At 45.6% G+C, this 23,702-nt stretch overlaps 1 protein-coding gene across 1 annotated transcript; it reads left to right on the forward strand.

Moving 5' to 3' along the window:
* The first annotated feature begins 458 nt into the window (after positions 1 to 458).
* LOC130863159 (ankyrin repeat and LEM domain-containing protein 1-like) lies at positions 459 to 3,756 on the forward strand. The gene is made up of 9 exons (XM_057753059.1): positions 459 to 511; positions 595 to 747; positions 1,036 to 1,141; positions 1,235 to 1,349; positions 1,580 to 2,131; positions 2,238 to 2,409; positions 2,997 to 3,156; positions 3,251 to 3,380; positions 3,584 to 3,756. The coding sequence occupies exons 1-9, from the start codon at positions 459 to 461 to the stop codon at positions 3,754 to 3,756; spliced, it is 1,614 nt and encodes a 537-aa protein (XP_057609042.1).
* The last annotated feature ends 19,946 nt before the right edge of the window (positions 3,757 to 23,702 follow it).

Below are 23,702 nucleotides of genomic sequence, written 5' to 3' on the forward strand. Positions count from 1 at the left end.
ACCTTCCTCACAAAGCGAAGGTGACAGCCAGCTCCGCTGGATTGAAAGTGCACGACGCTGTTCCTCAGGAGGCTGATCCCAGCACTTGCAGACTGAGGCAGAAGGATGGCCCTGAGTTCCTGGACAGCTTGGGCTAAGTCTAGGATACCCAGTAGTTTGTTTTGTTAAAGGCAAAGAGAGGTTCTGCTCTTTATCCCAAGCTCCCCTGGAATTCGCGGTAATCTTCCTGGCTCAGCTTTCCAAATCCAGGAATGGGACCCCAGCTGAGCGCACCGCCCTGCTCTCCAGTCCCTGCGGTTTGCTGGTCCAGGACACACCCTGTCTCCATCAGCGGCTCGGGGCGACGCAGGTCCAACCAGGGCTTTCCCAGAGGCAGGGCTGGAGAGCCGGGACTAGGGCTGCGCATGCGCAGAGGTCCCGCGCGAATTTGAATCCGAGGGCCGTGACACCTCTGGGACATGGCCAATGCTGCCGGGCAACTGTTGGTCGCACTGCGCGAGGAAGATCCGCGGTGAGCGCGGGACGCTGGTCCGACTTTGCCTTCTGCTCCCCGGGCGGCCAAAGGGCTGATGTCCGCTGTCACCGTCCCCCCAGGGCTGTGGAGGAGCTGCTGCACCTTGGGGCGGACCCCAGCCTGGTGCTGGAGGATGGCGTGGCGGCGGTGCACCTGGCGGCCCGAGCTCGCCGTCCGCGCGCCCTGCATTGCCTCCGGATCCTGCTGCGCCGGGGCGCCGACCCCAATGCTCGGTGAGGCGCCCTCCGGGTCACCGTGGTGCGGTGGGTGTGACTTGGGGACCCGGCGGCGCTGGGCATCAGGCTCCCGGGTCCCAGGCGTCTGGTCTAGGAGGTATCTGCTCCCGAGGTCGGGACGAGGTCATTCTGGCACTCTGGAGGGTGAGGCAGGAGGATGACCGTGAGTTAGAGTATCAACTTTCCCCTCACCCCCATTGGTAGTGGGCACAGGGGGCTGAGGCAGAGGGAGCAAAGAGTTCAAGGCCGGGAAAAGGAAACTCCTCCTCTTTCCCGGGGTCCCAGGTCCACTGAGGCGCTGACACCCGTGCACGTGGCCGCCGTGTGGGGCTGTCATGGCGCCCTGGAGCTGCTGCTGAGCCGAGGGGGCGACCCGACGCTGCGAGACCAGGTCAGGATCCCATGCAGCGCGCGCGGGGCGGGGTGGGGGGTGGAGAAGGGCGGGCCGTGGGCGCCCCCTGCTGAGCTGACCGTGCCTGTGCAGGACGGGCTGAGGCCACTGGACTGGGCTCTGCAGCAGGGACACCATGACTGCGCACGCCTGCTGAGGGAGCTGGACACGCCCACCCGGACACCGAAGGAGACCCTGGAGCCAGCTGGTGAGCAGAGCTCAGGGGGTGCAAAGAACCTGTCACCGCGCTGCCTCACTTCTGGGGGTCAGTTCCATCTGCCCATTTGCCATCTGTCAATCACTATCCATCATCTCTCAATCATCTTATCACCTAACTTTTATCTGTCATCTATCTTGTCTATATCATCTGTTTATATGTTTATCTGTCTGCTTAGTTGTCATCTATCTATATATTTATATATGTTTATCTATATTTAGAGAAGTTACCTGTAGCCCTGGCTGGCCTTGAATCCACCATGGGTCGAGGACGTGTCTTTGTGAGGTCTCCTGGCATCTTTATACCTCCGTGTTTGTCACCGGTCTCAGAGCAGCTCATGCACAGAGCTGAGCTGGCAGCTGCTCGTGAGGTGGCGGTGGAGCCCGGGAGTCCCGAGGCCACTGGGAGTGAGGACTGCAGCAGCGATGCCTCCTTTGTCACTGCATCGGAGGACTCTCTGCAGCCCCAGCGCCCTGCGGGGACACTGGGGCCCGCAGCCAGCCTGTGGCAGTCTGGTGGGGCTGAGGCAGCTGGGCATGGGGTACTGAGCTGCCAGCTGCAGGCCCTGACGTTGACCACAGGGGCCACCAATGTCCCATCCCTGCCAGGTGACGGGGACTCTGGGGCCTTGCATCCACACGGCTCAGTGCCCCCCATGTCCGACCTGCAGCTGCTTCAGGCCTTGCGGGCACTGGGCCACAGTCCTGGCCCTGTCACCCCTTTCACCCGTGGACACTACTTGCGGCGGCTGCAGGAAGCCCAGGCTAGCCCGGGTGAGCTGGGAGTCCCATGGCGGTGTGGAATCCCGAGACCTGCCTGTTAGCCCCACCGTCCTCACCGGCGGTCCTTCTCAGCTCTGGCTCGGTTTCCCCTTCCCAGCTGTTCCAGGGCACAGCCCAGAACTGGCGGAGGTGCTGAGAACAGGCCACGTTCCCGACTGCCAGGCGGATGAGGCCGCCCTGGCTCAGCACTTTCAAGGGCCGGATCCCACGAAGAGGTGGCAGGGAGGCGTCACCAAGTCCAGCTTTACATATCTTCTTCTTGACCCCAGGTATGATGGGGACGGTAAAGCTGGGGCTTGGGATTAGAGGGATCTTGGCTCCACAGGGTCCGCCCTGACAGAGGTGGGGAAGGGTTGGATTGTTCCTTGCTGGTGGCTTCTGCCTCCGTGAGGGGTGGGAGGGTGGGGCACACGACTGTGAGCACGAGGCCTGGGTTGTTCCAGGGAGATTCTGTACACACCCCCCCCACACACACACACAAGTTGGTGGGGATTTATTTATTTTTGATTTGCTGTGTGTCCCTAGGGAAGGGACTAGCCTTCTCTGTTAATCCAGTCAATTCCGGCTGTGAGTACCCATTTCATGGCTTATAAAATAGGGGCCCCTGGATGTGGGTTCAAAAGGGCCCACAGCTCTGGGGACAGTGGTGATCTTCTCTCTCTGAGACGTCCTTCCTCCCCCACCACCCTTTTTTGACACGTTTTATTTTTTGTGCGTGTGTCTGTATGTGCACATGTGGAGGTCTAAAGGTAACTTCTGGGAACTGATTTTTCTCCTCCATCGTGTGGGTCATCAGGGTTGGCAGCGTCAGGGTTGGCAGCTGGCTCCTTCACCGTCTGCACCACTCTGTTCCTAGGCAGACGCAGGGACTGCCTGCCCGAGCCTCCTCCCTCACACTGTCCGAGTGTCTGCAATGTTTCGTGGGAGCCATCTTCTACGTGGGCAAGGGGACCCGTGCCCGGCCGGATGCCCACCTCTGGGAAGCCCTCGGCTACCGTGAACGCCCAGGGAAAAATGTGAGGACAAGGGGCAGGAGTGGTCAGGCCTGCCAGTCTTCAGACAGTCGGAGGGCAGAAGGCTTAGGACCCGACTCCTGATTCCACCCCCTAGGCCTGTCCCAAGGTACGCCGGATCTTAGACATCTGGGCCAGCGGCCGAGGTGTCCTTTCCCTACACTGCTTCCAGCACACGGTGGCCATGGAGGCGTACACGCGGGAGGCCTGCCTGTTGGACGCCCTAGGTAAGGGTCGGGCTTTTAGGGCTGAGGTCTCAGGGAAAGTGAGCTCTGAATTCCCTCACTGTTCATGTTCATTCCCATGGTGGGTAGTTACTGAGCGCCACCTGCATACCTAGAACACGCCTGTCGAAATATAGTCTGTGCCGCTTGTTGTGGAGGAGGGGTGGGTGGAGGCCACGCCATGACTTTGCCTCTGATCTGTCCAGGTATCCAGACACTGACCAACCAGAAACAGGGCCACTACTATGGAGAGGCTGCCTACTGGCCACCCACGAAGTGGCGGCGCTTGGGGGTGTATCTGCTGCACCGCGCTCTGCTAGTTTTCCTGGCTGAGGGGGAAGGAGAGCTGAGGCCGCAGGACATCCAGGCCCGAGGCTGAGTGCTGAGGACATGATCGTGAAGCATGAGCCATGGGGTCCCCAGCTGGGTCCCCAGCTCTGGCTTTAGAGGCTTGGTGTGTGTATGTGTGCTGAAGTGTGTGAGTGATGCTGCGTCTGGGTGCTCCTGGATAGGTGGTGAGCTCCCATTGTGTGTGCGGGGCAAACCAGCCGAGGGGCAGAAGGGCCTCTAGAACGTTCTACTTTCAGGCCAGACGTGTTAGTGGTGGCCTACCACCACAACCTCGGGAGGATGGGGCAGGAGGATTGCTAGTTGGAGATCAGCCTGGAGACTGGAAACTGGCATACATTTGTGTTCGGTTAGAGGCCTCTGAGTGTGTTTAGTGGCGACAATCCTTCCCCTGTGGGTGTCCACCCTCCAGGGCCCAAATATGCTCTTGGGAGAGCATCGAGGGTCAAGCAAGGCTGCAGAGCTCAGACTGACTGGGAGCAGAGTGTGTGTGCATGTGCGTGTGTGTGTGTGCTCGTGTGTGAGTGTGTGTGTGTGTGCACGTGCGAGTACGCCTATAGTGTTCCTAGGAATGCCTTACCCCTCCGCAGTCCTGTGCTGTGTCTAGCCCCTTGCCCTCTAAGCATCCAGGCAGCCTGAGGTTGTGGCCTGCCTCTCCGGTCCTCACCATTCTCCATCACCAAGTGGCTGCCTTCCTCCAAGAGCTTCAGGAAAGCCCACAGCAGGATCTGCAGGCACATGGGGAAGTCCCTCCTGCTGTCTACCCTTCAGCCCCACCCAGATGGATCTCCCGGATGGCCCGCCACCCTGCTGGAACCTCACCAGGTATTCATTCACTCGGTTAACACCCATTAAACGCCTACAGTATGCCTGAGGTAGGACTTCTCAACCTTGGCTCTGTGGACCACTTGAGGTTGCATCTCTGCTGTGGGACATCGCGTGTGTGTTGTAGGGTGCTGGGCGTCCCCCCTCTCAGGATACAAGGGAAACTCTGCCCTCTTCCACCAGAAGGTTGCCCACCTGTCTTGGGTTACACCACCTGGAAGCGCCACTGAGGAAGATCAGTCCTCCAGATCGCCCAGCTGACAGCCCTGCCCAGGCAGAGACCACGCCCACCATAAGTCACACCCACTTAAAGCAAGCCATAGCAAGGCTTGTAGCCTAGGAACCATACTCACCTGGAAGCTGTGGAACTGCGGCCGCCCCCTTCACTTGGACATAGATTGAGGCATCTGAGGGCCATGCCTCCCGGTGCCACGCCCCCAGATTCTCCATGCAGCTGGCTGCTGCTTCGAAATGGCGGCCTTCTGTTTCACTCAGTTGCTACTTGATGGCTGGTTGTGGCCAGGAAACCAGGTTCCCAGCTCAAATACTTTTTTTGTTTGTTTTTCTTTTGCTTTTTTTGAGACAGGATTTCCCTGTGTTGTCGTGGCTGTTCTGGAACCCACTCTGTAGACCAGACTGGCCTCAAACTCACAGAGATCCGCCTGCCTCTGCCTCTGGAGTGCTGTTATTAAAGGCGTGCGCCACTGCCTGGCTCCAGCACAAATTCTTTTCGATTATTTTTATTTCATGTGCACTGTGTTTTTATCTTCATGTATGTCATATGAGGGTGTCAGAGTCCCTGGAACTGGAGTTATTGTTATGAACTGCCATGTGGGTGCTGGGAATTGAACCCTGGTCCTCTGGAAGAGCACCTCAATGCTCTTAACCGCTGAGTCATCTTTCCAGCCCCAGCACAAATTCTTTTTTTTTTTTTTTTTTTTTTTTGAATTTCGAGACAGGGTTTCTCTGTAGCTTTCTGGTTCCTGTCCTGGAACTAGCTCTTCTAGATCCGCCTGCCTCTGTTCCTGAGTGCTGGGATTAAAGGCGTGCGCCACTACCGCCCAGCACCAGCACAAATTCTTAATGTCACCGTGGAGCTGGCAAAAGGAGAATCAGTCGGTAGCAAGGGTTTAGAGCCACAAGGGCCTGAGATGTCTGGGTGCTGGCCTAGCCTGCAGGAGGCTTTGGAGGTGTAGGGGATGGGGCGGGGGAAGAGGGAAGGAAAGAGGAATATTGTGATAGGTGTGTGCCTGGCCAGCCTGAGTTGCACGTGGAAATCGGTCTCAGTATAATATAACACTGACTTTGTGGTTTAGTGTCCTTAGACAAGGGTCTGGACATTTCTGCTCATTGCCTTCCTTAGAAAATGTTTTGGGGCCGGTCGGTGGTGGCGCACGCCTTTAATCCCAGCACTCGGGAGGCAGAGGTAGGCGGATCTCTGTGAGTTCGAGACCAGCCTGGTCTACAAGAGCTAGTTCCAGGACAGGCTCCAAAACCACAGAGAAACCCTGTCTCGAAAAACAAAAAACAAAAACAAAAAACGAAAATGTTTTGGATACTTTGAGCTAGCAGAGCAGGATTGTAGAATCCTGCCAGGAGGTCAGGAGTTCAAAGCCATTTCAATATGCAGTGTGTTTACAGTCACCTTCAGGTTGCTCACAGAGCACAGCCGCTGCACTGTCTCCATGCTGGGAGTGCGGGCCCAGCCTGTCATGTTGCTGTCTCATGCAGCCTGCGGTGCTGTCTCCCTCTCCTGCCTCATTGTTTCACCTGCATTTGGGGACAGTCCCCAGGGGACCTTGTCCTTTTGTGTCTGGAGCTTCCTGTGAGGTCAGAGCTACCCTGGCCAGGAGTTTAGATGCCCGGCAGAAGGAGCACACTTTGAGTGGTGGCTGATTGGCCTGGGGTGCCAGGATCTGGGGTGCAGCTGCTGCAGTGCCCTGTTTGTCTTCCTGGATGGGGGCAGTGGCAGCTGCAACCTCAGGACTGAGGATGTGCCCTGCAGCAGTGTCTGACAGCCCCAGTTCTCACTTTAGTGTGTGTGTGAGTGTGTGTGTATGTTCTGACAGCCCCAGCTCTCACTTCAGTGTATGTGTGTGTGTGTATGTGTTCTATCTGACAGCCCCAGCTCTCAATTCAGCATGTGTGTGTGTGTGCTTGTGTGTGTGTATATGTTCTATCTGACAACCAACTCTCATTTCAGAGAGTGTGTGTGCATGTGTGTCTGTATGCTTGTGTGTGTGTGTTCTGACAGCTCCAGCTCTCACTTCAGTGTATGTGTGTGTGTGTGCTTGTGTTCTATCTGACAGCCCCAGCTCTCACTTCAGAGTGTGTGTGTGTGCTTGTGTGTGTGTTGTCTGACAGCCCCAACTCTCATTTCAGAGTGTTTGTGTGTTTTTGTGTGTGTGTTGTCCGACAGCCCCAACTCTCATTTCAGAGTGTGTGTGTGTGCTTGTGTGTGTGTGTGTTGTCTGACAGCCTCAGCTCTCACCTTAGAGTGTGTGTATGCACACGCATGTGTTCGCATTCTACATCTCCCTCTCCAGGGGTGGGTAAACTTTGATCCTTTCTGCTGGACAGGTGGTGAGCACCCCAGGTGGGTGGAAATGAGCGTGTGTGGAACAGAAGTTACTCTAGAACGTTCCACTGCATCTCCAGGCCTGTCATCCTTGGGGACAAGCAGAGAGGAAGTATCTTGGCTTACCTGCTGCTGGGGAGAAGCACGCTGAGGGGAAGGCTGTGATGCTGCTGTTGGAGGTTCCAGCCTGGCTGCACCTTGCTGCCACCATGGACAGAGAAGATGCACGGTCCATGCTGCAGGCTAGCTGATCCTGGGCTAGTTCTCTTCACTTTTACACAGTTCAGGCCCCTGCCCATTGTGGAAGCTCTTATTTTTGGATTGTATTTTATTTTAAATATTTACTTATTTATTTATTATGTATACAATATTCTGTCTGTGTGTATGCCTGCAGGCCAGAAGAGGGCACCAGACCCCATTACAGATGGTTGTGAGCCACCATGTGGTTGCTGGGAATTGAACTCAGGACCTTTGGAAGAGGAGGCAATGCTCTTAACCTCTGAGCCATCTCTCCAATCCCCTGGATTTTATTTTTTAGAAAAAAGAAATTGCTTGCTGCTAGTGCAACTCAGGTGATAGACAGCGAGTGCTGCGCCTTCTCCCAAGGACGGCGCAGGGAGGTGCTTAGCTTAAGTCTGCTCTGTTGAGCTAAGAGGTGGTAGTGCACACCTTCAGTCCCAGGCCTTGGGGATCAGAAGTAGAGAGATCTCTGAGTTCGAGGACCAACCAGGGCTACAGAGTGAAACCCTTTCTTGAAAAACCAAACAGGAAAGAATTCTGTTCTGAGGGCTTAGGGGTGGCTCTGAGGTTAAGACCACTGGCTGCTCTTGCAGAGGACCTGGCTTTGGTCCTCAGCACCCTCATGGTGGCTCACAGACATCTGTAACTCCAGCTCCAGGGGACCTGACACTCTCTTCTGACCTTCACAAGCAACTGCAATCATGTACACATAATACATTTAAAAATAAAAGTTGCTGAGCTCGATGGCTGTCTCAGGGGTTTATTGCTGTGAAGAGACACAATGACCACAGAGACTTTTTTCTTTAATTTTTTTTAAAAAAGTATGTTTTCTCATCTTACATACCAATTCCAGTTCCCACTCCCTCCCCTCCTCCTGCTCCCTCCACCTTCCCCTGTACCCCACCCCATCCACTCCTCAGAAAGTGTAAGGCTTCTCATAGGAAGTCACCAAAGTCTAGCACATTGCTTTGAGGCAGGACCAAGACCCTCCCCACTATATCTAGGTTGAGCAAGGTATCCATCAAAGAGAATGGGATCCCAAAAGACAGTTCAAGCACTAGGGATAAATCCTGGTCTCACTGTTGGTGGCCCTGCAGTCTGCCCCAGCCGTACACCTCACCCACATGCAGAGGCCTAGTTTGGATCTATGCTGGTTACCCTGCTGTCAGACCAGAGGCAGTGAGCTCCCATTAGCTCAAGTAGCTGTTTAATTGGGCATCCCCATCATGGTCTTGACCCATTTGCTCCTATTATTTCTCCTTCCTCTCTTTGACTGGACTCTATGAGCTCAGCCCAGTGCTCCGCTGTAGATCTCTGAATCTGTGTCCATCAGTTGCTGGATGAAAGTCCATCTGACTATAGGGCAAGGCAATTTCAGGTATCTCCACAGTTGCTTAGGGTCTTAACTGGGTTTATTCTCGTGGATTCCTGGGAATTTCTAGTTGCCTTTCAAGTTGTTGGGGGAATTCTTGCATTGGCGCCTGCCCATCTTTTCCTTCAAATGGAGCCAGGAGAGGCCTGCCATTTCACTAAGGCTACCAACCCAGAGCAGTGAGTCCCTGACTAGAGGGCAGGCCTCAAGGTCTCCGCCAGGGAAAGCGGGCCCCTGCTGCTGGGGCTGCAGTCTCTGCTGTGATCTGCTGGACCTGCTCTGCCTGTGCCCTACTTCCATTAGTCCCTGGCTCATTGGGGCATCCAGGAGTTCCTGTGTAGGTGCCAAGAAGTTTCATCAGGACGGGTGAGTGTGTACTATCCTGGGGCGGACGGTCCCGGTAGAGAGCACAAACGCCCCTACACTAAGGCTACCCAACCAGAGCAGCGGGCAGGCCTCAGCAACCCCCGAAAGGGAGCGCAGGCACCTCCAGCTTGTACTGCAGTGTCGCCTGTGTTCTACTGGACCCCGCCCGACCCCTTGCATTCGGCCTTCTTTACGCGGGTCATTGGAATACCACGCATCCATGTTTTGGTGTTGAGGAGTTCACCTGGAAGGGAACGGTTCCTGCCCCTACACTGAGGAGATACACCTAGAGAGTTAGTCACAGCAAAGACTGGTCCAAGACATCAGGCCTCTCCTGGCTCCATTTGAAGGAAAAGATGGGCAGGCGCCAATGCAAGAATTCCCCCAACAACTTGAAAGGCAACGTGACATCACCAGGATCCAGGAATCCCGAAATGAGAAGTCTAAACCCTAATACAGAAGAATTAGAAGAATTCGACTCAAAAGTGAATTTTATGAAAATAATAGAGGACCTTAAACAGGAAGTGAAAAACTGCCACAACCAATTAGAGATTACAAACAAAAAGGTAGAGGAAATGAATAAATATCTCAAAGATACCCAAGAAAACCAAGAGAAACAAGAAAAAGTAATCAAACAGGTAAGGGAAACGGTTCAAGACTTGAAGAACGAAGTGGAAGTAATAAAGAAAACACAAACCGAGGGAAGGATGGAGATGGAAAATTTGAATAAACGAACAGGAACTACAGAGACAAGTACCACCAACAGATTACAAGAGATAGAAGAAAGAATCTCAGACACTGAAGATACCATAGAGAAAATAAACACTCTCATCAAAGAAAACAGCATAACCAACAAATTCTCATCACAAAACATTCAGGAAATCTGGGACACAATAAAAAGACCAAACCTAAGAATAATAGGGATAGAAGAAGGAGAAGAAGTACAGCTCAATGGTCCAGAAAATATATTTAATAAAATTATAGAAGAAAACTTTCCCAACCTTAAGAAAGATATTCCTTTGAAGGTCCAAGAAGCATACAGAACACCAAATCGACTGGATCAAAAAAAAACATCTCCTCGTCATATAATAATCAAAACACAAAACATACAGAATAAAGAAAGAATATTAAGAGCTGCAAAGGAAAAAGGTCAAGTTACCTATAAAGGTAAACCTATCAGACTTACACCTGATTTCTCTATGGAAACCATGAAAGCCAGAAGGTCCTGGATAGATATACTGCAGAAACTACGAGACCATGGATGCAAGCCCAGACTACTATACCCAGCCAAGCTTTCGTTCACTATAAATGGAGAAAACAAAGTTTTCCAGGATAAAAACAAATTTAAACAATACGTAGCCACAAATCCAGCCCTTCAGAAAGTAATTGAAGGAAAATCACAAACCAAGGAGTCCAACAATGCCCACAATAACTCAGACATCTAAAGACCCTTCACCAGCACAACTTGAAGAAGGGAAACACACAAACTCTACTACCAAAGAAAAGAAAGAAAGAAAGGAAAAATGACCGGAGTTAACAACCACTGGTCATTAATATCACTTAATATCAATGGACTCAACTCACCTATAAAGAGGCACAGGCTAAGAGATTGGATACGAAAACAGGATCCAACATTCTGCTGCTTACAAGAAACACACCTCAACCACAAAGACAGACATCTACTCAGAGTAAAGGGCTGGGAAAAGGTTTATCAAGCAAACGGACCTAAGAAACAAGCAGGTGTGGCCATACTAATTTCTAAGAAAGTTGACTTCAAACTAAAATCAATCAAAAGAGATGGAGATGGACATTTTTTACTCATAACAGGAACAATTCACCAGGATGAAATCTCAATCCTGAATATATATGCCCCTAATATAAAAGCACCCACTTATGTAAAAGAAACGTTACTAAAACTCAAGGCAGTCATCAAACCACACACACTAATAGTAGGAGATTTCAACACTCCTCTCTCACCAATGGACAGGTCAATCAAACAGAAACCTAACAGAGAAATAAGAGGATTAAGGGAGGTAATGAATCAAATGGACTTAACAGACATCTATAGAACATTCCACCCAAATAGGAAAGAATATACCTTCTTTTCTGCAGCTCATGGAACCTTCTCGAAAATAGACCACATACTCGGTAACAAAGCAAACTTACACAGTTACAAAAAAATATCGGTAACCACCTGTGTCTTATCAGATCACCATGGATTAAAGTTAGAATTCAACAACAATGCTATCCCCAGAAAGCCTATGAACTCATGGAAACTGGACAGTCAACTACTGAACCTCACCTGGATCAAGGAAGAAATAAAGAAAGAAATTAAAGTCTTTCTTGAATTCAATGAAAACGAAGACTCAACATACTCAAACCTATGGGACACTATGAAAGCAGTGCTAAGAGGAAAATTCATAGCATTAAGTGCCCACTTAAAGAAAACGGAGAAAGCACACATTGGAGACTTAATAGCCCACCTGAAAGCTTTAGAAAAAAAAGAAGCAGACTCACCTAGGAGAAGTAGAAGACTGGAAATAATCAAATTGAGGGCTGAAATCAACAAAATAGAAACACAGAAAACAATCCAAAGAATCAATGAAACAAAAAGCTGGTTCATGGAGAAAATCAATAAGATTGATAAACCCCTATCCAAACTAATCAAACGGCGGAGAGAGAATACGCAAATTAACAAAATCAGAAACGAAAAGGGAGACATAACCACAGACTCAGAGGAAATTCAGAGAATCATTAGATCTTAGTACAAAAATCTGTATGCCACAAAATTGGAAAATGTTATAGAAATGGACACTTTTTTAGATAAGTACCATATACCAAAGTTAAACCAGGACCAGGTGAACAATCTAAATAGACCTGTTAGTCGCGAAGAATTAGAAGTTGTTATAAAAAACCTCCCCACCAAAAAAAGCCCAGGTCCAGATGGCTTCAATGCAGAATTCTACCAGAACTTCCAAGAAGACCTAATACCTATACTCCTTAATGTATTTCACAATATTGAAACAGAGAAGTCATTGCCAAATTCCTTTTATGAAGCTGAAGTTACTCTGATACCAAAACCACACAAAGACACAACCAAGAAAGAGAACTACAGGCCAATCTCACTCATGAACATCGACGCAAAAATACTCAATAAAATACTGGCAAACCGAATCCAAGAACACATCAGAAAAATTATCCATTATGATCAAGTAGGCTTCATCCCAGAGATGCAGGGCTGGTTCAACATACGAAAATCTATCAATGTAATCCACCATATAAATAAACTGAAAGAAAAAAACCATATGATCATTTCATTAGATGCGGAAAAAGCATTTGACAAAATTCAACATCCCTTTATGATAAAGGTCTTAGAGAGATTAGGAATACAAGGGTCGTTCCTAACTATAATAAAAGCTATTTATAGCAAGCCGTCAGCTAACATCAAATTAAATGGAGAGAAACTCAAAGCTATACCACTAAAATCAGGAACACGACAAGGTTGTCCACTCTCTCCATACCTCTTTAATATAGTGCTTGAAATTCTAGCAATAGCAATAAGACAACATAAGGGGATCAAAGGGATTCAAATCGGAAAGGAAGAAGTTAAACTTTCATTATTTGCAGATGATATGATAGTGTACATAAGCGACCCCAAAAACTCCAGCAAAGAACTCCTTCAGCTGATAAACACCTTTAGTAGCGTTGCAGGATACAAGATCAATTCCAAAAAATCAGTTGCCCTCCTATACACAAAGGATAAGGAAGCAGAGATGGAAATCAGAGAAGCATCACCCTTCACGATAGCCACAAATAGCATAAAATATCTTGGGGTAACTCTAACCAAGGAAGTAAAGGATCTATTTGACAAGAACTTTAAGTCAATGAAGAAAGAAATTGAGGAGGATACCAGAAAATGGAAGGATCTCCCTTGCTCTTGGATAGGGAGGATCAACATAGTAAAAATGGCAATTCTACCAAGGGCAATTTATAGATTCAATGCAATCCCCATCAAAATCCCATCAAAATTCTTCACAGATCTTGAGAGGACAATAATCAACTTTATATGGAGAAACAAAAAACCCAGGATAGCCAAAACAATCTTATATAATAAAGGATCGTCTGGAGGCATTACCATCCCTGACCTCAAACTCTATTACAGAGCCTCAGTATTGAAAACAGTTTGGTATTGGCATAAAAACAGAGAAGTCGACCAATGGAACCGAGTAGAAGACCCTGATTTTAACCCACAAACTTATGAACACCTAATTTTTGATAAAGGAGCTAAAAGTATTCAATGGAAAAAAGAGAGCATCTTCAACAAATGGTGCTGGCAGAACTGGTTGTCAACGTGTAGAAGAATGAAAATAGATCCATATCTATCACCATGCACAAAACTCAAGTCCAAATGGATTAAAGACCTCAATATTAGTCTGAACACACTGAACCTGATAGAAGAAAAAGTTGGAAGTACTCTACAACATATGGGTACAGGAGATCACTTCCTACGTTTATCCCCAGCAGCACAGACATTAAGGGCAACATTGAATAAATGGGACCTCCTGAAACTGAGTAGCTTCTGTAAAGCAAAGGACACTGTCACTAAGACAAAAAGGCAACCCACTGACTGGGAGAAGATCTTCACCAACCCTGCAACAGACAAAGGTCTGATCACCAAAATATATAAAGAACTCAAGAAACTAAACTTTAAAATGCTAATGAACCCAATAAAAAATGGGGCACTGATCTGAACAGAGAATTTTCAACAGAAGAAATTCAAATGGCCAAAAGACACCTAAGGTCATGCTCAACCTCCTTAGCGATAAGGGAAATGCAAATTAAAACAACTTTGAGATACCATCTTACACCTGTCAGAATGGCTAAAATCAAGAACACCAATGATAGCCTTTGCTGGAGAGGTTGTGGAGAAAGAGGCACACTCATTCATTGCTGGTGGGAATGCAAACTTGTGCAACCACTTTGGAAATCAGTGTGGCGATTTCTCAGGAAATTTGGGATCAACCTACCCCAAGATCCAGTAATACCACTATTGGGAATATACCCAAGAGATGCCACATCAAATGACAAAAGTATCTGTTCAACTATGTTCATAGCAGCATTGTTTGTAATAGCCAAAACCTGGAAACAACCTAGATGCCCTTCAATGGAGGAATGGATGAAGAAAGTGTGGAATATATACATATTAGAGTACTACTCAGCGGTAAAAAACAATGACTTCTCGAATTTTGCGTGGAAATGGATGGAAATAGAAAACACTATCCTGAGTGAGGTATCCCAGACTCAAAAAGAGGAACATGGGATGTACTCACTCATAATCGGTTTCTAGCCATAAAATAAAAGACATTAAGCATATAATGTGTGATCCTATAGAAGCTAAATAAGAAAGTGAACCCAAAGAAAATCATATAGTCATCCGCATGGAGAGGGGGAAGTAGACAAGATTCCAGGGCAAAAACTGGGAACTTGCGGGTGAGGTGGCATGGGGCAAAGGGGAAATGGGATGAGAAATATGAGAAGGGGAGGATGGGAGGAGCTCGGAGGATTGGGATGGTTGGGATATAGGAAGGATGGATACGGGAGCAGCGAAGTATATATATTATCTAAGGGAGCCATCTTAGGGTTGGCAAGAGACTTGACTCTTGAGGGGTTCGCAGGTGTCCAGGAATATGTCCCCAGCTGGTACCTTGGGCAACTAAGGAGAGGGAACCTGAAATGACCCTATCCTATACTGATGAATATCTTGCATATCACCTTAGAACCTTCATCTGGCGATGGATCGAGGTAGAGACAGAGTCTCAATTTGGAGCAACGGTCTGAGCTCTTAAGGTCCAAATGAGGAGCAGAAGGAGGGAGAACATGAGCAAAAAATCAGGACCACAAGGGATGCACCCACCCACTGTGACAGTGGAACTGATTTATTGGGAGCCCACCAAGGCCAGCTGGTCTGGGACTGAATAAGCATGGGTTGATTCCGGACTCTCTGAGCATGGCGGTCAATGAAGACTGATGAGAAGCCAAGGACAATGGCACTAGGTTTCGATCCTAATACATGAACTGGCTTTGTGGGAGCTTAGCCTGTTTGGACGCTCACCTTTCTGGACGTAGATAGAAGGACCTTGGTCTTCCCGCAGGGCAGGGAATTTGGACTGCTCTTCAGTATCGAGAGGGAGGGGGAATGGAGTGGGGGGAGGAGAAGAGGAGTGGGGATAGGGGGAGGGAAGTGGGGGGAGGGCAATATTTGGGAGGAGGGGAGGGAAATGGGAAATGGGGAGCAGGTGGAAATTTTAATTAAAAAAGAATAAAAATAAATAAGTAAAAAAAAAGGTTCACATGTTTACAGATAGAACTGGGGAAACTAGGAATGTTAATCACACAAAATTGTCAATCCAATGAATATTTGTATACTCTGTTTTCTATTCTGACAGGTGGGCTGGTAGTGGATAATAGCCAACACATATTTTCCTTGTGTTATCTGTGGCCAGGCCATACTAAACTCCCAGAAGCAACAGTGGACATACTTAATATTCAAAGTGTCAAAATACAGTCAAAATGGTTCATACTGATTCATGCCTTGGGAAACTGTGAGAGAGTCTCAGGAAGAAAAAAAAGAGGTATTTTAGCTCAAGTTTTGTTTTTTTTTGTTTTGTGGCATGTTCTTGTATGTCACTTTTCTGTTTCTTGCAACAAATGCTTGTATTCAATTCATAAGACATTATTATTGTCTTGAACATAGCTATAGAACCCAATCTGGTTAAAGGATGGGCTGAATGTTGTCCTCGCTGTATCTACAATCTTGAGACAACCCAGGGTCAAATTCTAAAAGATTTAGTCATGTTTCTTTTACAAATATGGGTTCTCTTGTATTTGGGACATAGGTATTTAGGACTGAGATTTCACCTTGATGAATTGGTCCTGTTATGAGAATAAAATGTCCTCCTCCATCTCTTCTGATTGGTATTAGTTTGAAATCTATTTTGTTAGATATTGGTGGAGGTATATCAGCTTGTTTCTTAGGTGCACTTGATTGGAAAATCTTTTCCCAAACCTTTACACTGAGGTAATGTCTGTCTTTGATGTTGAAGTGTGTTTCTTGTATACAGAAGTATGGATCTTGCTTTCATATGCATTCTCTTAGCCTGGGTCTTTGCACGGGTGAATTGAGTCCACTGATATTAAGAGATATTAATGAAGAGTGTCTGAAATTACTGTTATTTTTCTTTTCTTTTTCTTTTTCTTTTTTTTAAAAACAACTTTGAGATACCATCTTACACCTGTCAGAATGGTTAAAATCAAAAACACCAATGATAGCCTTTGCTGGAGAGGTTGTGGAGAAAGGGGCACACTCATTCATTGCAGGTGGGAATGCAAACTTGTGCAACCACTTTGGAAATCAGTGTGGCGATTTCTCAGGAAATTTGGGATCAACCTACCCCAAGATCCAGTAATACCACTATTGGGAATATACCCAAGAGATGCCCCATCAAATGACAAAAGTATCTGTTCAACTATGTTCATAGCATCATTGTTTGTAATAGCCAAAACCTGGAAACAACCTAGATGCCCTTCAATGGAGGAATGGATGAAGAAAGTGTGGAATATATACATATTAGAGTACTACTCAGCAGTAAAAAACAATGACTTCTCGAATTTTGCGTGGAAATGGATGGAAATAGAAAACACTATCCTGAGTGAGATATCCCAGACCCAAAAAGAGGAACATGGGATGTACTCACTCATAATCGGTTTCTAGCCATAAATAAAGGACATTGAGCATATAATTTGTGATCCTAGAGAAGCTAAATAAGAAAGTGAACCCAAAGAAAATCGTATAGTCATCCGCCTGGAGAGGGGAAGTAGACAAGATTGCCAGGCAAAAACTGTTATTTTTCTATAGTAGTGCTTGTGTGTTTCCCTTGTTTGGGGTTTGCTCGTATGTGGTTATCTGTTGCCTGTGTTTTTATAGGTCGTTAGCTTCCTTGGATGGAGTTTTCCTTCCAGTTTTACATGGAGGGCTGGATTTGTGGATCGGTATTGTTGAAATCTGGTTTTGTCATAGAATATCTTGTTTTCTCCACCAATGTTCATTTAAATCTTTGTGGGGTAGTGTAGTAGTAGCCTGGGCTTGCATCCATGGTCACTTAGTGTCTGCATCACATCTGTCCCGAATCTTCTGCCTTTCAGAGTTTCCATTGAGAAATCAGGTGTAACTATGATAGGTCTCACTTTTTATGTTACTTGGCCTCTTTTCTCAGTAGCTCTTAATTTTCTTTATTCTCTATGTTTTGAATTTTGATTATTATATGGCAAGGGGACTTATTTTTTGGTCCAGTCTACTTGATGTTCTTTAAGGTTCTTTTTCCTTCATAGAAATATCCTTCTTTACTTTTCCTCTATGATTTTATTGAATATATTTTCTGTGCCTTTGAGTTTGAGTTCTTCTCCTTCTATCTATTATGCTTAAGTTTGGTCTTTTCATGGTGTCCCAGATTTCATGAATGTTTGGGGTTAGGATTTTATTGGATTTAACAATCTCTTTGACCAATGAATCTATTTCCGCCATAGTATCTTCCACACCTGAGACTCTCTCTTCCATCTCTTGTACTCTGTTGGTTAGGCTCCCAACTGTAGTTCCCATTTGTTTACCCAGGTTTTCCATATACAGAATTCCCACTGTTTGTGTTTCCTTTATTGTCTCTATTTCAGTTTTCAAGTCTTGAGCTGTTTGAACTGTTTGTTTCAGCTGTTTGATTCTTCTTTTCTTTGTTTCCCTGGGATACTTTAAGAGATTTATTGATTTCTTCCATTTTTGTTTGTCTTTTCCTCCATTTCTTTAAGAGAAATTTTCATTTCCTCTTTAAACACCTCTATCATCCCTCATAAATTTATATTTTAAAATTATTTTCTTCTGCTTCTTCTGGGTTAGGGTGATCAAGTCTTCCTGGCATATGACCACAGGGTTCTATGTTGCTTTTTCCCTTGTTGAATGAATTCTTGCATTGGGATCTACTCATCTTTTCTTCTAATTGGTGCTATCAGTGTCTTTGCCTGTTGGTCCAATCCTAATAGTTGCTGTTTACATCTTTTTAAATTGTTCTAGGTCTGTTCTGTACTGTTGCTATTTTTGTCTCGGGGAATTGCTGAGATTTCTCTTGGCCTGCTCACTTGGTCCAACCTCTTGGTTCACTCTCTTGGTCCATTCTGTGCAGCTGCAGTTTGTGTTTCAGAGTTTCTCTCTTGGTCCTCTCTGTGTAATTGCAGCCTGTGATCCAGAGTTCCTTTTAGGTTGTGGGGTGGAGGGGAGGATAGGAATTTGGAGGGGGGTGGAGTGGGACTCATAGCTTACAGGGCCTTATCGGTAGTATGGGGGTGTTGGAGTAGCCAACCTGCAGGGAGCTTGCCTGCTGACTGGCTAGAGAGCTGAGCAGTTGGGGAAAAGACCCGGGCTTTTGCCCTAGTAGGGAGGGCCTATATTAGGGGGCCCCACTGTTGGGGTGATCACTCACATCTTGGTCCTCTCTATGTAGTTGCAGCCTGTGTTTCAGAGTTCCTCAGAGTTTGTGGGTAATAGCAGACTTTTTCCTGTTCAGGTTGTCAATGGACAACTGTTTTGGGTTCACCAAAGGCTGATTTGATAATCATACATTTACTCTACATTATTATTATCTTGAGTATACCTGCACAAATAAAGACAGGCAAAGCTCCAGCATATATCTTTAAGAAAATGAAGCAGGTTTTTGCTAATTATATAAAGTATATTACAGGTATATCACATAATCCAGGTAAGGCAGTTATAGAAAGATCAAATCAATCTATAAAGGATATATTAAACAAAGAGAAAGAGATAATAAAGATCCCCAGAAATAAATTACACAATGTTTTATTAACCTTGACTTTTCTTAGCTAATCAGAAAGGAACAATCACTGCAGAGAGAAATTTGATAATAATAATAATAAAAACTTCTGAATTAAATGACCTGGTGTGTTTCAAGGATATGTTGACCTCAGAATGATGGTACCTCTTCCACACTGGGACCAAACACAATCAGTTCTGTGGAAAGAAACAACTTTATTCTAGCTGTGTGCGACCTTGACTTGGGTAAAGTCCCTGTCACATACAAGTAACTGTGTGATTTTGAAAATGTGACTATCTGGTGGTCAATTTTATTTTCTCTACTTTGCAATAAATCTGCAATATCCTGTCACCTCACAGCCACAGTCAAGTGGGTTTTCTGTGTCAGGTAAGATATTGTGAGGCTAGGTCAGGCGAGAAGAGGTGAGAAGAGCCAAGGTGAGACAGAACAAAAACTGTAGGATGGTAGGTGTGCAGCTCTGACCACAAGGCCCTCCCTCTGTCCCTCAAGAGCAGACAGACCGTGGAGACCTGATCACTGCACTTGTCCTGTGCTGAGCTGCAAGTCTGTGGCGTGTAGAACCCAGTGTTCAGATGCTCCACAATGTTTATCCTGCTAGAGACACCTCAGACCTTTCCCACCAAAGTCACATCCCACCAGAAAGTGACAACCACCAAATAGAGCCACAGCCAATACATCCAATCATAAATGGTGTGTGAGGTTTTAGTCTGCCTCTGATGCATTCTGGTCCAATGAGCATCCAGTCAGAGACTCTTAACCACTCAGACTTGACCTTGTTCTTCCTGTCTGTGATACTGAGCAGGTTCAGGCTAGGAAGTGCTAAGGAACTGCTGAGGCCTTGTGGAGGAAGAGGCCGGTGGAGTTCCACAAGGTGAGAGCAGCCACAGATTAGCGAGGCCGGGCTCAGCATCTGTCTGGGGTGGGCCCCACATGTGGAAGACCCCAATCTCCTCACAATCGGGGCCTTAGCCCAGCTCCAGTGAGGGCTGGGGCAGTCTTCTCAGAGCCTACTGATTCCTCACAGCCCAAGTTCTCGTGAGGCTTAGATGCCTGCTGTGAAGAGTCAGGATGACAGGATGCCATTCTGAAAGGACAGCATTATTACATTAGTATTTCATCCAAGTTTTAAATTCATAAGCCTAGCTTTGTCCATATTTCCTTACTTCATCTTAGCACCTGTGGGATCTGCAATGCCCACTTTCTCATTGCCTACTTGAGTAACTTTAATAGTCTTTCATTTTTCTTTGCTAGTGTGCCTAGAGATTTATCAGTGTTATTTAGATATGTATCTTTCTCTTGCTTCTTGTCATGTTTATTTTCAATTTATTAAGTTTAAAAAATTGATTAATGGCTTCTTATTCACTTTCCTTTTAGTATTTATATAAAAATTTATGTCACAAATTGTAAATCTACTTTATCCAAGCCCTTGGGAGACATGAGTTTTAGAACAGTGTGGGCTACACAGGGAGTTCTGGATACCATGGGCCATGTTATGGCATGAGATCTTATTGTGGGAGATACAAACAAAATCCGAATGTATTCACTTTCATATAAAATCATTTAATTTTTATTTTTCTAATTATTGTTTAACTTTATTCCATAAAGTTTATTTGTGTGCACCTGCTCGTTTCCCTGTTGTACTCCCTCCATCTAAAATATTTGCCCTCACAGTTCTGCAAAATTTTTCATTCTTTCCTATTTTTTCTAGATTCCATTTATGAAAGAAGATATGTGTTATTTGTATTTTGGAGAGTTGTCTATGTCTTTGACTTGTTATAGATGATTGGAACAACTTTCTTGAGAATTACGTAATTTTTTTCTATAATTTTATTTGTTGATTATCTTGCATGATTTATGCATATAATGTTTTCTTTATCCATGCATATATTGGTGTTTATCTAATCTTATTCCCTGAATCATTTGTTATAGGAAGTGCAATGATAAGAATTACACTCAAACTCACACACACACACACACACACATATGTGATTCAGTATAATGAACTCCCCTGGAAAGTATGCACATCCAGGAGTGATACAGCTGGTACGTCTATGTTAAATTTTCAGCCACAGCTATTATTATAGCATCCACAGTAACTAAGATATTTTATTTTACAATGATCATAGCATATGTGTTCTTTTTTCCTCACTTCCTATGCAGCATTTAGAAAAATTTAGATTTGGTAAAAAATGTAATCATTAAAGAGACACTCAGAGCTGAAATTATGGGCACTCCAAATATTATTATACGTTGTGAGAAATGGGTCTTGGGACTCAAGAAAATGACAACACAATCTAGAGTATTTGTGTCAGGCTGTAAGTCCTGTTGAAATTTATTCTTATGCAGATTGTTACCACGGTCAGAATTTGACCTTGTATTACTACATGCTTGGGTATCTCAAAGTGGTCCACTTGGTAAGCAGCATGTACTTGTGTGTAACTAGGGTAACTTTACACACATATTTGTATTCCATATGTTTGTTGGCATTTGAGACACTGTCTCAGATATGCCGATTATGAGAAATTGTTTTCAGCATGTAGAAAATGAAACTCTGCTCTTGAACTTCTACCATACACAAACTGCACCAAATGTGTCATGGATGTCAAAATGAGACGTGATTCCCTAAAAATGCCAAAGAATACAGTAGAGAAAATCTTCCAAGTTTTAAGCATAGGAAAGGGTTTTCTGAGTAGGACTCTTGTCTATTCAGTAAATGAGACAAAAACAATCAACAAATAGGATCATATGAAATTAAAACTTTTTATTTTGGTATAATAAAATATCATTTAAATGGGGATTACACAATATGAGAAAATCACTGGTGCAATGGTGACTTGAGAGTTATTGTGTATTTAACTTTCTGCTGATCTGGTGAGGCCTGCACTCTAGGTAGGAATTAGTACCTGGCACTGCGTCCATGGTCAAAAGAGCATGGCTGGATGAGGCATAGAGTCCTTTAAGATGACGTTAATGTTGTTACTTTGTGTGACAAGAGTAACTGCTTCGTAAATATTTCTGATTCTATGGATAGACGTCTTCAGCTGTCAGGCTTGGTCAGAGGCTCTTATTTATGGAGTGCATAGCAGCAAATGCACAACCTCATAATTTCAAAATGTTGAAATGTCCATGAATGTTCATTCTTAATTGGGACCTGTAGACCAACCATTCCCCTAGACAGGGGAAACGTCATGGAAATGGGTCTGAATGTCCTGCCTGAGAGTGAGGAGGACTGCTGTGACATGCTGTCTTAAGGCATGACCCAGCCACTGCTCACTCACATGAGCTGTAATCACCTGCAGCTTCAGGTGACCATGTTCAGAACTGACCGTTAACCTATCTGTCCTGAACCGGACAGCTGGAGGAGACAGCCTGCTGGTGGAAGGAAAAGCCTCCTAAGCTTTTGTCTTAGTACAGAAAATAAAAAGGAAACTTGAAGACAGCCATTTGTTTTACTTATCAGTTCCCCCTTTCTTTATCTGACATCCAGGGAAGACTGTGTAATTCCTATTTCCTCAAATTAATGAGTTTCTTGAGATTAATACAGGAGTATAGGTACGGGATTACTTACAGGAATATGAATAACAAATGTGTGGTATCACAAAGGCTCCCATTAGAATGGGGGACTCAGGAAAACTAGAACCATGAACATGTCTGCATGACTTGTTTGCAACTGACTGAGACGGAGGTTCTCATTTCTTCAGTTCTAACTTAAAACCTATGTAAGCTTGGGAGCAGAAGGGCCTTATTATTCTTTTAAGTTCCAGCTTTCCCAGCCATAATTTAAATGCTGAGTCTTATGAACTTCCTAACTCTTTCCTTAGAACTTTCTGAGACTTAAGGAAATACTTCCACCCAGGGAAGAGCACACCTGTTGTAATCCCATATCAAATAATGAGTCCAGAAAGCTTACATTTAGGACTGTAAAACTACATGTATACATGTATATGCACGTAACAACAATGAAGGAAAAGAGAGGCCATACATGAGAAACAGCAAGGGAGAGTGTAGGGAGGTTTTGCAAAGATTAAAGAGAAGAGGAAATAATGTAATTATAATCTCAAAAATAACAGAAAATATTTATGTCAAAAAGGAAGTTTTTACATAATATTTCATCCTTTCCTTAAAATATTAGTTGGTTCCACAAGATCACAGTCTACCATGGAGCTCTGCAAAGGCACTAAAGCTGCACACCAGTGCTGAAGTTCCTGGTGAAGCAAACTTTATTGTTCACCTCCTCTGTAAGCACAGCTCCAGCATGGTGAGTGACTCGGCCATAAAGCACTGCTTCTCTCGTACATAGTTTTTTCAGCAAAACCTATCATTCACCATCTCCAGTCTGTGATATTTGTGAGAGCTGTGTTTGTGATAACCAAACATCCTAGTGCTTCCTTTGAGCCAGTCCCTCAGAAACGATTTCATGAATATTTCATTAGATTATGTATCCTTTTTGTCATGAAGGTTTTTTTTTTATCTTTCTAAATTTTTATTTTATAGCAATTGTCATAGTTAGAGATGTAAATAACACATTTAAAAACCTCCCCAGGGCCAAAGGATGCCAGAGTATTTACAAAGACATGGGGTAGGGGAGGCAAGACAGGAGCGTGAGGCTCAAGGGCTTGGGTTCAACCCAGGCCCTGCCCCAGACTTGGACAGATGCCAACCACCAGCACTGTGTTGTGGGCTCAGGGAGCATCACACAGCCT

This window comes from Chionomys nivalis, chromosome 20 (assembly GCF_950005125.1).
Source record: "Chionomys nivalis chromosome 20, mChiNiv1.1, whole genome shotgun sequence".
NCBI classification, from domain to species: domain Eukaryota; kingdom Metazoa; phylum Chordata; class Mammalia; order Rodentia; family Cricetidae; genus Chionomys; species Chionomys nivalis.

Excerpts from the sequence above, each read along its gene's own strand:
- LOC130863159 (XM_057753059.1), top strand. The coding sequence starts at position 459 with ATGGCCAATGCTGCCGGGCAACTGTTGGTCGCACTGCGCGAGGAAGAT. Across the intron at positions 1,142-1,234 it reads ACCCGACGCTGCGAGACCAG|GACGGGCTGAGGCCACTGGA; the intron begins GTCAGGATCCCA and ends GTGCCTGTGCAG. Across the intron at positions 2,410-2,996 it reads TATCTTCTTCTTGACCCCAG|GCAGACGCAGGGACTGCCTG; the intron begins GTATGATGGGGA and ends CTCTGTTCCTAG.